General features: G+C 38.8%; 1 protein-coding gene and 1 long non-coding RNA gene across 2 annotated transcripts; both read right to left on the minus strand.

Moving 5' to 3' along the window:
- Window positions 1-3,657: 3,657 nt before the first annotated feature.
- On the minus strand, window positions 3,658-6,241 carry LOC115010572 (C-type lectin-like). The gene is made up of 4 exons (XM_029435232.1): window positions 6,051-6,241; window positions 5,250-5,588; window positions 4,846-4,943; window positions 3,658-4,067 (listed from the first exon to the last, which is right to left on the minus strand). Exons 2-4 carry the CDS (start codon window positions 5,551-5,553, stop codon window positions 3,924-3,926), a joined length of 546 nt encoding a protein of 181 aa, XP_029291092.1. The 5' UTR covers window positions 5,554-5,588; window positions 6,051-6,241; the 3' UTR covers window positions 3,658-3,923.
- Window positions 6,242-10,130: 3,889 nt separating this feature from the next.
- Window positions 10,131-11,964, minus strand: LOC115010582 (uncharacterized). The gene is made up of 3 exons (XR_003832493.1): window positions 11,877-11,964; window positions 10,347-10,418; window positions 10,131-10,225 (listed from the first exon to the last, which is right to left on the minus strand). It is a non-coding gene; the product is annotated as an uncharacterized LOC115010582 (long non-coding RNA).
- Window positions 11,965-15,283: the final 3,319 nt, after the last annotated feature.

Below are 15,283 nucleotides of genomic sequence, written 5' to 3' on the forward strand. Positions count from 1 at the left end.
GTCAGAATCGGAATCAGCTTTTATGTTCATTGATACATATAAGTGAAAATGATGTTTATAACCTATATAAAGATATGAATAAATATAAAATATGTACAGTACAATGCGTAGTGAAATTATTTTGTGCCCAGCTCAAGAAAGCCACTATTAGAAGAAATAGACTAGAATAAGGGTAGTCATTTTACAAAATAAACAATAAAACAATATAACAGCACATTTCAGATAAATGTTTGTATAAAAAAAACTGAATAAATATTGAATGGAAGGATATGTACATTTTGTACTTTGTAATTTTGCTGATGAGTTCTCAGTCGTTAGTTTCAAGTCTTCTTCGATACAGCATGATGTTCGTTCAGTAAATGATGGTCCTATTTGAGTAAAATATACGATAAAGCAGTGAATGCTTTAGGGCGGGGCTACCTTGTGATTGACAGGTCGCTACCACGGTTTGGGTGCTCTCCGTGTTTTCTTCTTACAACTTTAACCCTTTCACAGTGTGATTTCAGTTCATAAAAGTTCATGATAACAAATGTATTTTTCAGTGATCGGTTGTACTTTGTGTCACTGCTGGTTGAAAAAAAAACAAGATGGCAACGGCCAAAATGCCAAACTCAAGGCTTCAATACAGTAGTCCAGTCCAGTATGCTACCTGGCTCAGGGTCGGCTGACCAATTTCCAATTTCATCGTCCAATAACCTTGAATGATAATAGTCTTGGTTTCATCAGGGTGGTGTCTGAGGCTGTTTCAAAGTTTCCTTATACACGGTCCATTCCAGTCATGTGACCACCATAGATACCAAATATACAAGATGATGATGTTATTTTGCATACTTACTCCTCCTCATGCCTGATTAATGGACTGTATATACTGTATATAAGGAAACCAGAAGTGGCCTCAGACACCAACCTGATACAGGCAATCACCTCTTTGTTGAATTAAACATGTAATGGAGAAGACTTGTGCAATTTGTTTGAATTCTTATGGACTTGTATTGAAGCTCGCCATGGTTTACACCTCGCTTTGTGTTAATACTTCAAATCTAACCATCAAAATGAACATGAACAGAGACAGTGGTGTTGATATTAAAATTATAATTCTCTTGTATTTGGTTTTGAAAAAGGTGAACCAGAACAAATCACTTGAAGAAGTCACCTTGTGCTCTGGGAAACCATCGCAAATTTAAAATATTGTACTTTCTATTCCTGTCCAATCATTGGACAGTTACTAGCTACTTTTATTTTCAATCACATAACAAAATATTAAAACACTTCTAAGTAAGACATGACAATAGAACAATATAATAATATTAATACATAATAATAACAGTAATATAACTGACATATAATATAACAATTCAATGAACCAAACTTTTATTATAGTTGTACACAATAAGACAAATGCGATAATATCATACAGTGCACTTACATCATACGTGCAACTGTATTTAAGTTATTAAGAATACATTTGAAATTGTTGAGCTTATATATATAAATATATCGTTTTTTGCTTTGCACATTCACATTCTCTCATCCGCTCTGTTTCACGAAGGGCGGGGGCTTCACTCCCGACACACACACACACACACACACACACACACAAACACGTGCGCACACACCTACAGTCACAGTCAGAGTGAACTAAAAGAAAATCCGCGCCACGCAACTGGCCTTAAAAAGTACAACATCCCACAATATGTAGCAGAGCAAAGCAAAAGAGTGAGGAGCAAATGTTGCCATTATATGATGAAATTGATCCCTAGTTGACCAAAAACTTTAAATAAAATAAAATATGGACATAGCTACTTCTATTTCTCATTGTCAGTTTAGCTTCGTACAAGGAACAGTTAAATAAAAGGACGTTTCAAGTCTGAGCTCCTGCTGGGAAGGTTGGGAATGTTTTTTGCACATGAAATAGTTATTTAAGACTGGATACTCAGTCAAACTGGACAAGTAAACGCCTTATTTCGACATTGAGAACTCAAGCGTGCCTGAAATCTGGAAGGCCAGATGTTTTTGTTTAGCTGAAGTTTGATACATCTTGCCAAAAATAGACGATCTCGACAGTCAGCGAGGAAGCAACGTTTCTTCCTCGTTAGTGGAATATGTGGTTCTCAGCGGCAGAACCACAGCAGCGCCTGCAGGTGCTGAGGAGGGCAGAGGAAACTCTCGATGATATATAACAGAGAATAGTTTGCCAAAAGATTTATAAAACTTTTCATATATCCATGTTCTTGCTGGATAAAAAGTCAATATACGACAGCTTCTGGCAGACAACAACAATGCCGACGAATGCGCAAAAAGGGGAAACGTTGCCATTATAAACACGAATAAAACGGACCGTTACCTTGATTAAAATACAGATTTCACTAGGTTTGAAAATTGTTGGAAATATTTGGCATCTAAGTACCTCATCAAAATATATGTCATAGGTCTCGTCGTTTTTAGACAATTTAAAGCAGAAATGTAACATATACCTTTACCATTAAAAAATCTCTGTTAATAACTGTGGAAGTTGTGGAATTTTAATTAAGCTAACGTTAGCTAACACAACAACAACAACAACAACAACAACAACAACAACAACGGACAGAGTCAAGTGAAAATAAGACATAAATGAGTGACTTACAAGAACTATTAAATATATATATTAAAGTATATAAAGTATTTAAAGCTGTACTCACCCAGTCCTACAGAAATTAACGGGTTTTGTTTGGAGGATCTTTTCTGTTTAGCTCACTAACGTCTCGAGCGTTGAGAGTACTCCGTGTCCATGGTAACAGCCTGACGTGATGACGTGTGACACGTTGCCTTCACGTGCTCTCAGAGATAATTAAACTTTATACACACGGTGTAGATAACGAGGACGTTCATTGTTTAAAGTCAGGAAAAGACCATTCTGGTATATTGAAGCTACAATATTGTGGAAAGTTTTCAATATTAAAAAAGATCAAGAAATAAATAATCATACGAATGAAATAAATAAATGAACCAACAATGTGAGAAATAATTTAACAAATCATTCAAACTCAATAACATTACTTTATTGGATATAGTTTTTATTTCATTATGACATTTCCCCCAAAGACACTTTCAAAACCAAAAGATATTTAGTTCATGATCATTTGTGACAAAACAAGCATCAAGTCTTAATATTTAAGAAGCTGGAACCAGCGGAGATTTAGCATTTTATCTTAGAAGATGTTACAGTCACTTAAGAAAAGTCACATGTTTGCATCTCTAACAAAGTGACAGCATAAGAATAATACATACAATTAATATTAACATTACAGGTCATCTTTTTTATTTATTTATTTTTTATTCTTACAATATTATCTTACCTATTAATTTAATCATATCTGATCTATAAAATGTCAGAAAATAGAAAAGTTCCCTGTTATAAAACCCCAGAAACAAAGCAGATGAATAATAAATGTCTTGTTTTAATCAGCATACATGTAATTATCTTTCTGTAAACTACTTTTAAGATATTCTGAGACATAACAGCGAGACAACACATTTGTGATGCAATATTACTCTCAAATTAAGAAATATTTATCTTCTCATGTAAATAGATTTTAAAGATTCTTCACAACGTCATCTTTTTTATTGGTGATTTTTCCACTGGAGTTGCCTTCAGTGAAATCTTATTTTATCTTATAGTTTCTTATCATATTGTATTTAATCTAATCATATAAAATGTCAGAACATAGTAAAGATGCCTGTCATTATATCCCACAGGTCAAGCAGATAAATGCAACAGTCTAAAGAACACAGACATGAAGTTCATGACCATATATAACAAAGAAAAGCATCAAATCAGAATAGTTGTGACTAATCGACTAATCAGCTGATTGTTCAGCTCTATTCTGAGCCGTTACATGACGACTTAGAGGAAAGAAAGAAAAACAGACAGAGATTCCACATTAAAGCTCATCCTTCGTCTTCTCCTCCTCCTTCGTCTTCTCCTCCTCCTTCGTCTTCTTCTCCTTGTAGAAGACTTTTCCATCAGGCTGCTTCTTCCAGTTCACTTGGATGTTCTCATCCAATCCTTTCAGCTTCTGTTTGATCTGAGATACAAAACTCCTCATCATCATCATCATCATCATCATCATCATCATCATCATCATCCTGATCATCACCATCCTCATCATCACCATCCTCATCATCATCATCATCATCATCCTCATCATTTTCATCATCCTCATCATCATCATCCTCATCATCATCATCCTCATCCTCATCATCATCCTCATCCTCATCATCCTCATCCTCTTCATCATCCTCTTCATCATCCTCATCATCCTCATCATCCTCATCATCATCCTCATCATCATCATCATCCTCATCCTCATCATCCTCATCATCCTCCTCTTCATCCTCATTATCCTCATCCTCCTCTTCATCATCCTCCTCATCCTCCTCATCATCATCCTCATCCTCATCTTCATCCTCATCCTCCTCATCCTCCTCCTCATCATCATCATCCTCATCATCCTCCTCTTTCTCATCCTCTTCATCATCCTCCTCATCCTCCTCAACATCCTGCATATGTATGACTGATTGTTATTTGAGCAGCGCTCTGCTGAAGTCCTGTCCTGTATTTGGACAAAGTGTTGTAATGTATAATGGAAACAGCTTTTCAATGTCATTTACTGAATGTTCTTATTTTGCAGAGTTTAATATGTTTAAATATCTCTTCATGTGTTTCCTACCTCTTCTGTCTCTTGTACTGCTGTAATGTGAATTCCCCCTCTGGAGATCAATAAAGTTTTATCTCATTTGAATTTGCTTTAAAGATTCATCTGGTTGTTCTGTTTCTTCATAAAAGTATAAAAGATGATTTACCGTCAGCAACATGTTCTCCAGCACAGCAGGGTCGTCCAGATCCACAGAGGAGCTTTTCTTCACCTTCAGTTTGAACAATTTCAACTCTTGCTTTGGAACTGAAGACACAAACAAACTTCATCAGTCACAACATTTATTGTTGGTTCTTTTTTCAGCAGACTCAGTTTTTCCATATAATTCTGACATTCCTCTGGATTTCATGTGTTTAAACAGTGACAGAGAAAATGTGGTATTTTCAGCATTAAGTCAAAGTGATCATCTGCATATGATCAACATCATTAGAGTTCAACTTTATCATCCAGAATTAGATATTTTGTGTTGTTTCGTTATATTATCATTCAGGACATTTGATGCTAAAGTGAAGTTTAATCTAAATACTATTTGAATCATGGGTTACCACTCACGTGGACTGTAGTAGCAGATGAACGGGTACTTCCCCTCACAGGGAACGTCCCACCATCGTCCAAAGGAGTTGAATCGTGCAACCACACAAGCCTCATTGTTCCCATTAGGTTCCCCAGCCTCCCAGAAGCTAAATGTAGAGTCACTTCCATCCGACCACTTCCAGGAGTCTCTGGAAAGTCCGATCCAGGCTGTGCCCCCAGCAGGTACCAGATCCTGTATCTTCTGGTTCTCTGCCATGTTCCTCACACTGGCCAGGTCTGTGTAGTTTGCTCTGCAGTAGCTCTGGGCCTCAGTCCATGTCATCGGGATGTTGATGAAGACAAATGTCACATTCGGTCCTGAAAATGGACGACAGTGAAGTTCTGTGTAGAGGCACCATAACATACAGCCTGCCATCAGTAACACATCTGTGGTGCCTTTATAATATATAATATATGATCTTTAAATCACTGATATATAAGAAATCACATCAATGAAGTCATTCATTTGTAAACATTAAAATGTAAGACATCATCTTAATAAATGTTATTGAGTATTTCTTATCAGTCTCTCCACATGAATATAAATATATTAATAATTAAACAAAGAAAAGAGGAGCGACAGGCAGCAATGCTAGCAGGTAGAGAATACCTTTGCTGCCATATGTTTACTTATTATTTGCTTCTCAGTCGCCTGTAAAGGACTTTGAATTGAACTAAACTGTATGAACTGATTGACTGATACTATATAGGCTCAAAATAAAATAAAATAAATGAAGAGACAGAAAAGAGAAGAGAAACTTCACAAGTTAGTATTCTCACCTCTGACATCTAAGCAGATTGTCAGACGAGATTCCTTCACAACTGTCGTCCCACCATTGTCCCAGATGATCAATCAGTGTGCAGTGTTCTTTCCCTAAATAGTTGTCTGGTTGTCCAGGAGTCCCACAGTCTGAACTCTGTCTCTCCGGGTCTGTAGAAACTTCTGTCTGACAGTGACCACCTCCAGCTGTCCAGGTCATCGTAAAGACCTATCCAGATGTGCTGAAAGCAATATTTCATTGTGATATAAAGAATTAGACCCTGCTCTAGCTTTTGTTCAATGCAACATATTTACATAAACTTTGCATTCACAGTCTTGATACTGCCCATCAGTCTGATCCTCTACGACTTTATTACAGGATTTCATGATTCCTTTGGCTCAACTTTCAAAACAGTTTCAATTTGAAAGCTCTTAAAGATCAGGTTCACATTCTTTGTGTCTTAAAACAATATTCAGGTGTCATATAAGATAGAAACATGTTCATCATTCCTCCTCTTCATACTGGACTATAAGAGACGCTCTTGTGAAGCACTTTAATGTAAGTGATGAAGGATAACGTCCACTGCAGCTCAAAAGGGAAACACTGTCTGGTGAAACACAATGAGGGAGTTTTATACTAAAACACTTTATACTTCTACTCGACTACATTTTAGAGACATTGTGTACTTTTTACTGCGATACAGTTTAGTTATTAGTTACTATGTCGGGTCAGATTTTAACCTTTCAGACCACCTGTCACCAACATAATTATTAAAAAGGACTTTGAAATGAAAGAGATAGAAAAGTGAACTCACACGGCCGTAACGTGTCTTTTTAATTCTGCTTAAATCCACCATGTTGTTCAGGGTGTTCACATCCTCCATGTTGTGTACAGTGACCAGGTCCGTGTATTTCTCTCTGCAGTAACTTTGTGCTTCAGTCATGTTCTTCAGATCATAAATAAAATGGAACTGACGTTCAGCATGTGATGAGACAGCACACAGCCCTGTAGTGACACACACATGCACATTGATTAGATTTAGGCTGTAACTTGACTTTGTAACATCACATTTCAGTGTATTCAGACGTGTCATTGTAACTCAGTGTGGAGTTTAACATTTACATTTTACTCTAGTACTTTACATACCAGCAGAATTGTTTAGTATTTAGTAGTATTTCTGTGTTATGCTGCTTCATACTTCTACTACAGAACATTTTACACGGAAATATTTTTAAGATTTTACCTTAAAACAAATGATAGTAATCTTAAAATACAGTTAATCATTCTGTATTAAACTTAGTTTCTCCTCTTCTTATATGAATCATCTCACAACGCCTCAGATCTACCAGGTGACCCTCTGGAGGGGCCTGACCCTCAGGTTGGGAACCACTGGACTAAACTAGCCAACTGTACACAAAGTAGTTAAAACTCCATCTGGAGCAGCTCCAACAGTAACGCTGCTCTAACATTGATCAGCATTAACAATCTAATGATGTCACATAGAATCAGATATCAGTCACTGGAGACATGTTACTGCTCAATGACTACTTTTACTGCTGATACATTAAGTACATTCAGGTACGTCAAGCCTGTCTTAAAACAATTCTCACAGGACAAAATGTACATCAAACAGGTTTTCGTGGATACAAGCGTCTGAAATGAGTTTGTCGGGTGTCTGGAGGAGCTCAGACCTCCGGAGGGAGTTAAGCTGCTCCTTTGAGACAAAAGAGGCCCGTTGAGGTTTTACATTGTTGTGTTGGTTATTTTACTAAAGTAAAGGATCCGAGTACTTTTCTACCACTGAGTAAGTTATCTTCAGATATGGGTGAAAGCCCAGATCTAGCATCAGGGCAGATCTACCAGGGGCCAATGTGCCTGAGGGCTCCTGCATTTAGAACAAATACAAATAGAATGAGGTGGTTCACTGTTGTTCACTAGTGCAGGTATAAATGGTACCTGTGTACATTTTAATTGATTTATCCCTCGTTTAGTTTAAAGGATAATGGAGAGCTGTGGATCCTGCATCTTTCAGACGGATTCAAGATCAGTGTTCGTCTGCACATTAATTATAATATAACTGAAGTGCATCACAATAGTGTTCAGATAAGAGTTCTGTTGCCACAATGATGTCTCAATGTACTGTAATCAAATAATATAAACACGTATAAAACACTTGCCTGGTGCAGCCATGATGAGCAGAAGAACTACGTCCATCGTTGTTTGCTCTCTGTTCATTTGATGTGTGTTGCAGCTGTTGAAAGAGTGTATTGTGTGAGACATACAAGGCTTAAAGTACGACAGCATCATTTGAATTCATGCAAATTGTCCAACAATGCACCTCACCACATCTAATGTTAAGACGACAGGCCCATGGACGCACAGACGGGTGCAAGTACCTTTGACCGGCAGCACGCCGCACAACAAAGCTCGCCTGCTTCCTTCATCTCAAAGGATTCACCAGCTGAGCTAAGAGCTGAGAGCTAAGTAGCCGTTCCATTCATGAACTGAACTTCCACTGGGCATAGTATATGATTTAGTATACATGAAGTTTACACGGCTAAGTAAGCATAGAACTGCTATACTGTTGTGAATGTATGTACATGTGTTGATTAGTTTGTTATTCCCTCAACTGTATTGTGTAATCTGTTGTATTGAGCTAATAGGTAACCAGAGGTTGTTTCAGCATGTGATATGTTAGTATTGTACACACAGACAGAGCATGAACACTAACCATCTTCTTAACCCGGCTCCATCACCATACACGTTACCATCTCACAGTAATTTGTGGATTTGTCTTTTTAACATCACGACACACACAGCTAAAGACTCAAAGCTCCCGCTTCATATGTTCCCTTTTGTTCTACACACGTATGTGCACACGTACGCAGAGCACGTGGAGACGGTCTCAGGACCGCACACGCATTATTTTCGGCGCCCTCCGGACAGGCACACACACTGTCTCTCTCTTTTACACACACACCCACACACACACTGTCTCTCTCTTTCACACACACACACACACACACACACACACACACACACACACACACACACACACACGCACACACACACGCACACACACTCTGTCTCTCTCTTTCACACACACACACACACACTGTCTCTCTCTTTCTCTCACACACACACACACACACACACACACACACACACACACACACACACACACACACACTCTGTCTCTCTCTTTCACACACACACACTCTGTCTCTCTCTTTCACACACACACACACACACTGTCTCTCTCTTTCACACACACACACACACACACACACACTGTCTCTCTCTTTCTCTCACACACACACACACACACACACACACACACACACACACACACACACACACACACACACACACACTCTGTCTCTCTCTTTCACACACACACACACACACTCTGTCTCTCTCTTTCACACACACACACACACACTCTGTCTCTCTCTTTCACACACACACACACACACACACACACACTGTCTCTCTCTTCCACACACACACACACACACACACACAGTCTCTCTCTTTCACACACACACACAGACACACACACACACACCCACACTCCCACACACACACAGACACACACACACACACACACCCACACTCCCACACACACACACAGATAAGTTCACACAATCTGAAAACAGAGAGAAGTCTTGATGAATTGAAGTAAATGGAGGCTGCGCTTAACAACAGCAAAACTGTATCAAACATCTGTTTACAAACTCTCACATAACTCGTGCAGTATAATCAAGTAGTGATGAGTAGTATAGTTTGTAAACTGATGTTTTGATATTTTTGCTGTTCCAGTGTTCCAGCACCAGTTATATGAGTCATGTGGACGAGCAGACTGCTGTCACGCAGCTCAGTTGCTCTGAGGGATCACATTTGACTTTCAAATTATTTTGTGTTTGTATGAAGTTAGAAAGACCAAACCAGCCATGGAAGTATTCAAATCCTCTTCAGTAAAATGAGCTGATCTAGTACAATACATCTCTTGTCTTCGTATGAGATACCACGCTGTAAACATACTCCATTACAAGTAAAAGTCCTGCGTGTATGTAGAGTTTAGCTTAAGAACATTATAAGGAGCTGCTCAGCATGTTCCTGGGTAACGCTCACAGCCCTCTCATCTCGCTCAGCGTGCCTCTGAGCAAGGCACCACACAACCGCGCCTACATCCTAAAGACACATAAAGAATGAAAAACAAAGCCTAAAGGATTTCAAATCAACATCGATGTGATGACTTTTCTCAGAGTACGATCGAGCCATTCAGAACTACACCCGGTTTGACGACTGGTACCTGTGGGTCCAGATGCACAAAGGAACCGTCTCCATGCCAGTTTTCCAGTCTCTGGAGGCCTTCTGGCCCGGCCTGCAGGTACAAACAGTACACTGAACTTAAGCTTCTGATAAATGCATAATGCTGGTAAATATTCATTTCCTTTGTGTTTCAGTCTCTCCTGGGGAACTTGGACAGCGCAGTGAGAACCTTCCAGAACTATTACTCTGTGTGGAGACAGGTTGGAGGTCTGCCGGAGTTTTACAGCATCCCTCAGGGTTACACTGTGGAGAGAGAGGGATACCCACTGAGGCCAGGTGTTACGCCTCAGACACAGGGAAGGAAGACTCATACGCACGACTCCGGACACAATGGTAAAGTGTAAAAAAAACAATACTTTACTTCAATAAAACAGAATCTTAACTGAAAGCTCTCACTAGGAGGATAAACAAAGTTCTCTGAAAAAACACACTGGTACTTGGCACACTGGCACACACATGCTATGACAAGGATAAGACAAGATGAACTGACACATGACAAGGGGTGACAGGACAATTTATACAAGAGGTGAGTGGGAACAGGTGGAAACAATCAGGGGCGGGGCATACGCTGACGATGGTGGGAAACCACACAAGGACAGGAAGTAAACACAAGACATGACACAAGGGAGGTGAACTCTACAAAATAAAACAGGAACACAAATCCAGAGTCATGACACCAGGTCAGTCCACCTACCTGTTACCCAGCAATGACGTGGAGAAGGAGGGAAACATATCAGCACACAGACACAGAAAGTCCCTTTAAATAAAGACGCTCTAGAGTCCTTGGAGGACAGAAACATCAAAGAACTTCCATAAAACTCTAAATTAATATTATTTTCTTACTTTAAAACCAACATCAGTCCTGATAATAAATACTAAATATTCATTTAAAAGTGTTAACCCTTTAAATGTGAGTTTGTTTACATAATACCTGCATAACATTCTTTATATTTTCTATCTACTAAATACAAGGGAAACCTTTCTTTAACAGTCTGGGATATTTCAATGATGAGCAACAACATTGATTTTGATCCATTGCATCAAACACATAATACAGCAGCAGTGCCCCTCGTGGAAACCATGGGAACAGCACGTGTTTGCTCCGAAGGGCAAACATGAGAAAACGGCTCAATTTGGTGGAAAACAGTAAAAAGTACAATTTTGAAAGCAGGGCTCCAGATTGAAGCCTGATATGATAGAAAGCATGAATTATTCTGTAATGGTTGTGTGTTCAAATATTGTGGTTTTAATGGGTTTCAATCAATCAAGGCTGTGAGTTTATTATAGACTTATTATAGGAGCTGAGGTTCAACTTCTAATTCAGGAAATAGAAAAGAAAACTCACACCTTTGCTAAAATGTTTGCCCTGCGCATTAACACAGCCAACATGATCAAAAACAAAAAATACTCTTAGTGAGGCATAAGGGTTAAGATACACTTTTAAATAAACACAAAGATGAACCACATTTTAACGTTGCATTAAAACTTGGACGGATTGTTGTGGTCCTACCTGTTCCCATGAGCTCTCTGTTGTCACGGTGACAGGGGCTGTTCTGGTCCTCACTCTTCCTCTCCGACATGAAGGCGCCGCCCTGAGAAGATGACCACTTCCTTCTACAACAGCAGCAGCAGTCAGTGAAACACAAAACTTAGACACAACTTTCCTCCAGCTGCTCATCCAGCTGCTGTGTGTGTGTGTGTGTGTGTGTGTGTGTGTGTGTGTGTGTGTGTGTATGTGTGTGTGTGTGTGTGTGTGTGTGTGTGTGTGTGTGTGTGTTGGTGTGTGGGTGTGTGTGTATGTGTGTGGGTGTGTGTGTGTGTGTGTGTGTGTGTCTGTGTGTGTGTGTGTGTGGGTGTGTGTGTGTGTGTGTGTGTGTGTGTGTGTGTCTGTGTGTGTGTGTGTAGGTGCGTGTGTGTGTGTGTGTGTGTGTGTGTGTGTCTCTGTGTGTGTGTGTGTATGTGTGTGTGGGAGTGTGTGTGTGTGTGTGTGTGTGTGTGTGTCCACACCAGTTCTTGTGGCGGTCTCGGGCTTCTAGCTGAGCTCCAACCTCAAAGGTGATTCCTGACCTGTCCGGGGGAGTCTTCATCTGGCACAAAGAGAAAAACAACTATTATAAATGTATTTTTTCTGTCTTATACATATTTACATGATAAAGTTTGTTCTACGGTTCGTGGACAGTCCTTCTTATATATTTTATATTTCATATGTCTGTTTGTTTGAGCCTGAAACACTTTGATTGCTCAAAAGTGTGTCTGGTGTCACTCTGTGTAAACGTTGTTCTTGTGCATTTAGGTAAGAGCTTTGTCATCAACATGAATCTGTCCAACAACACACTAAGCTCTGTCAGCAAAGAAGAGAACAATGTTAACTTTGCATTCTTTGCAATGTTTATGTTGCTTTAAATGCCAACATGTGCAGAATAGAGATCAACATAGGCCGTCTCGCTGACTTCAACAAATTCCCAGAGTCTGCAAATATAAATTCACAATTCATATTGTTATTTTGCCAAATACTGCACCTTACCCCATCTCATCTCATCTCATTCTTAAGTGGCAGACAAACCCTTTTCCCAGCTGTGATAGGCTCGCTAGCGTCGGGGTTGGCCGTTCTCTTCTCACGATGTCTATCTTGTCTTGAAAAGTTCGTCTTGAAAATGGCGTTGTAATGATATCTGCGACCACATCGATCTCTTCTCCTCCTTCAGCCATTGTGGGTTGAAAAAAACAGCTTGTAGAAATCTAGACAAATTAGCTCGTTCAAAGTTTGCTAGCTCTGCATAGCTCTGCCTCTCAATAGTGCGTATCCAATCAAAAGACGTGGACGTGCCGACGTTATCGTACGCCTGCTAGCTGACCCCGGTGTCCCCAACTCGACATCTGATTGGTTAACACCACAGTTTTGTCTCCGTTCACTTTAAGCTACAGGCGCCCGCACTGTAGCTTCTGAAGGCCTCAGGGCAGATCTCTTGGACCCTGGCAACACATCATGGCTGAAATATGATTGGATAAAAACTCTAACATAAAGGCCAGACCTCCAAATCTCCATCTGAGGCTGGAAGCAGCGCAACCAAGAGGAAAGCTATGAAATGAAGAGAATAGACTATGGGGAATAATTTAATACATATTTGTGGAAAAATATATAAAAATGAAATGTATATTCTGATGATGTTTAGGCCAGCAGAGAAGACCTTGCTGGCCCTGACGGCCCACCACTGAGTAGCTCTGTGAAATGTCACAGTGAAAGCAGCGAGTTCAATGTCGCCCTACGGGCTGTCATGGGAGCGGGCCCCTTTATAAAACTGTCCCCGCTGCTCAAACGTAATTATGAGCGTTAAAATGTGTCAAAATTAAATATGCTAAAATGAAGCATTATCTGATGCTAACTTTTGGTGAATTTAGGACAAATCTGCGGACGCGACTCAGAATAAGAATAATTTTTATTGCCATGTAGGTTTTCACCTACAAGGAATTTGCTCTGGTTTAGCTGGTGCATAAATATAAAGAAATAACAATTAACAATATATACAAAATACAAACAGTACAGATAACGTACAACACAAGGACAGATAAACAAAGTAAAAACTGTATTTTGGATGTTTTGTTCCACTAGCCCGACAGAAGACATGTTATGGAAGCAAAATAGCCCACACCCACAACATAGTTTACTGTATGTTTTTGAGCTTATATAATATATAATTATAATTTAATATTTTTATGTTTATTTATCCCAATTCTTGCTAAACAAATATTATGTTTATCTACTTATTTGAATTAATATTCTTGTTTCTTTGGACCATTATGTTGAGTAAATGTCTGCAATGTTTGTATATTTAGAGGTTTTCTTTTTCAATAAACATCATAAACATCTTTTATTAATTCTGTTCTGAAATCCAAAGTGTTTTAGAGGGTTGTGCGTACAAGTTCCTGATACGGAAACTTTTTCTATTATTGACAAAGCACATTCTGAATTTATGACCCCAAAGGTCACAGAAACCTATTTAAAAATAATTCATAAAGTTTACTAATTTGCAGTGGACCCTTGTACCTTTTGTAAAGAAACAGACGAAACATTAGAACACTTTGTTCTCATCATGTCCTGTGTTCATGTACTGGTCCACCTGCTGCTCACCCACTTCCACCTGAGAAATGTTACACGCTAAACATCCACACAAAATATAAGTAGATATATTGGCTAATACTAGCAATAAATATTGGCAATCTCAATTAAAAAATAGCATTATTAAAAAGTAATATTTGTAAAATCCCACTTAGTATGTTTCTTGTTCTCTTGACTTAATAAACAGCCAAGTCAAACTAATGTAGCTTTGCTAATTGTTCCAGAGGCAAACTGGGTCAAACAGCAACAGCGACTCTAAGAGGCTGAAATGTTTATTACGCTTCACCATTTACAGCCATGTCAAAGTCAGTGGATACAAGTCCAGACATGTGTTAAAGAAACTTTGCAGACTGTTCCCAGAGTCCAGTCTAAACACGGAGAAGCAACATTTAGTGAGAAACACTTCCAGAACATTCGTGCTGACTTTGAATACCTTTACACCCGGGTTGAGTTCTCATTTTATCAGTTCTTATCTTTTGTTTAAAAGTTATTTTAATTTGCATTTTAAAGTTTTATGCTTTATATTTATTTTTATTTATAAACTGACGACTCCTGACGTTTTATGGATTTTGCAAAACAATGACTACAGAACAACTGATTAACTGTACAATTAACCCAAATAGTGAACGCAATAACTGCAGGACGTTTGGGTAAAATGTTGCATCAGAGATGAGGTTTCCTGTTATTATTAGGTACTTTTAATACAATGTTCTGTCTGTATTATGTTTAAATATATATATATATATTTTAACACTTATAAATACTTAATATACGTACTTTGTTTTAGTTGTTTTATTCTG

Source organism: Cottoperca gobio, chromosome 7 (assembly GCF_900634415.1).
Source record: "Cottoperca gobio chromosome 7, fCotGob3.1, whole genome shotgun sequence".
Classification (NCBI taxonomy): domain Eukaryota; kingdom Metazoa; phylum Chordata; class Actinopteri; order Perciformes; family Bovichtidae; genus Cottoperca; species Cottoperca gobio.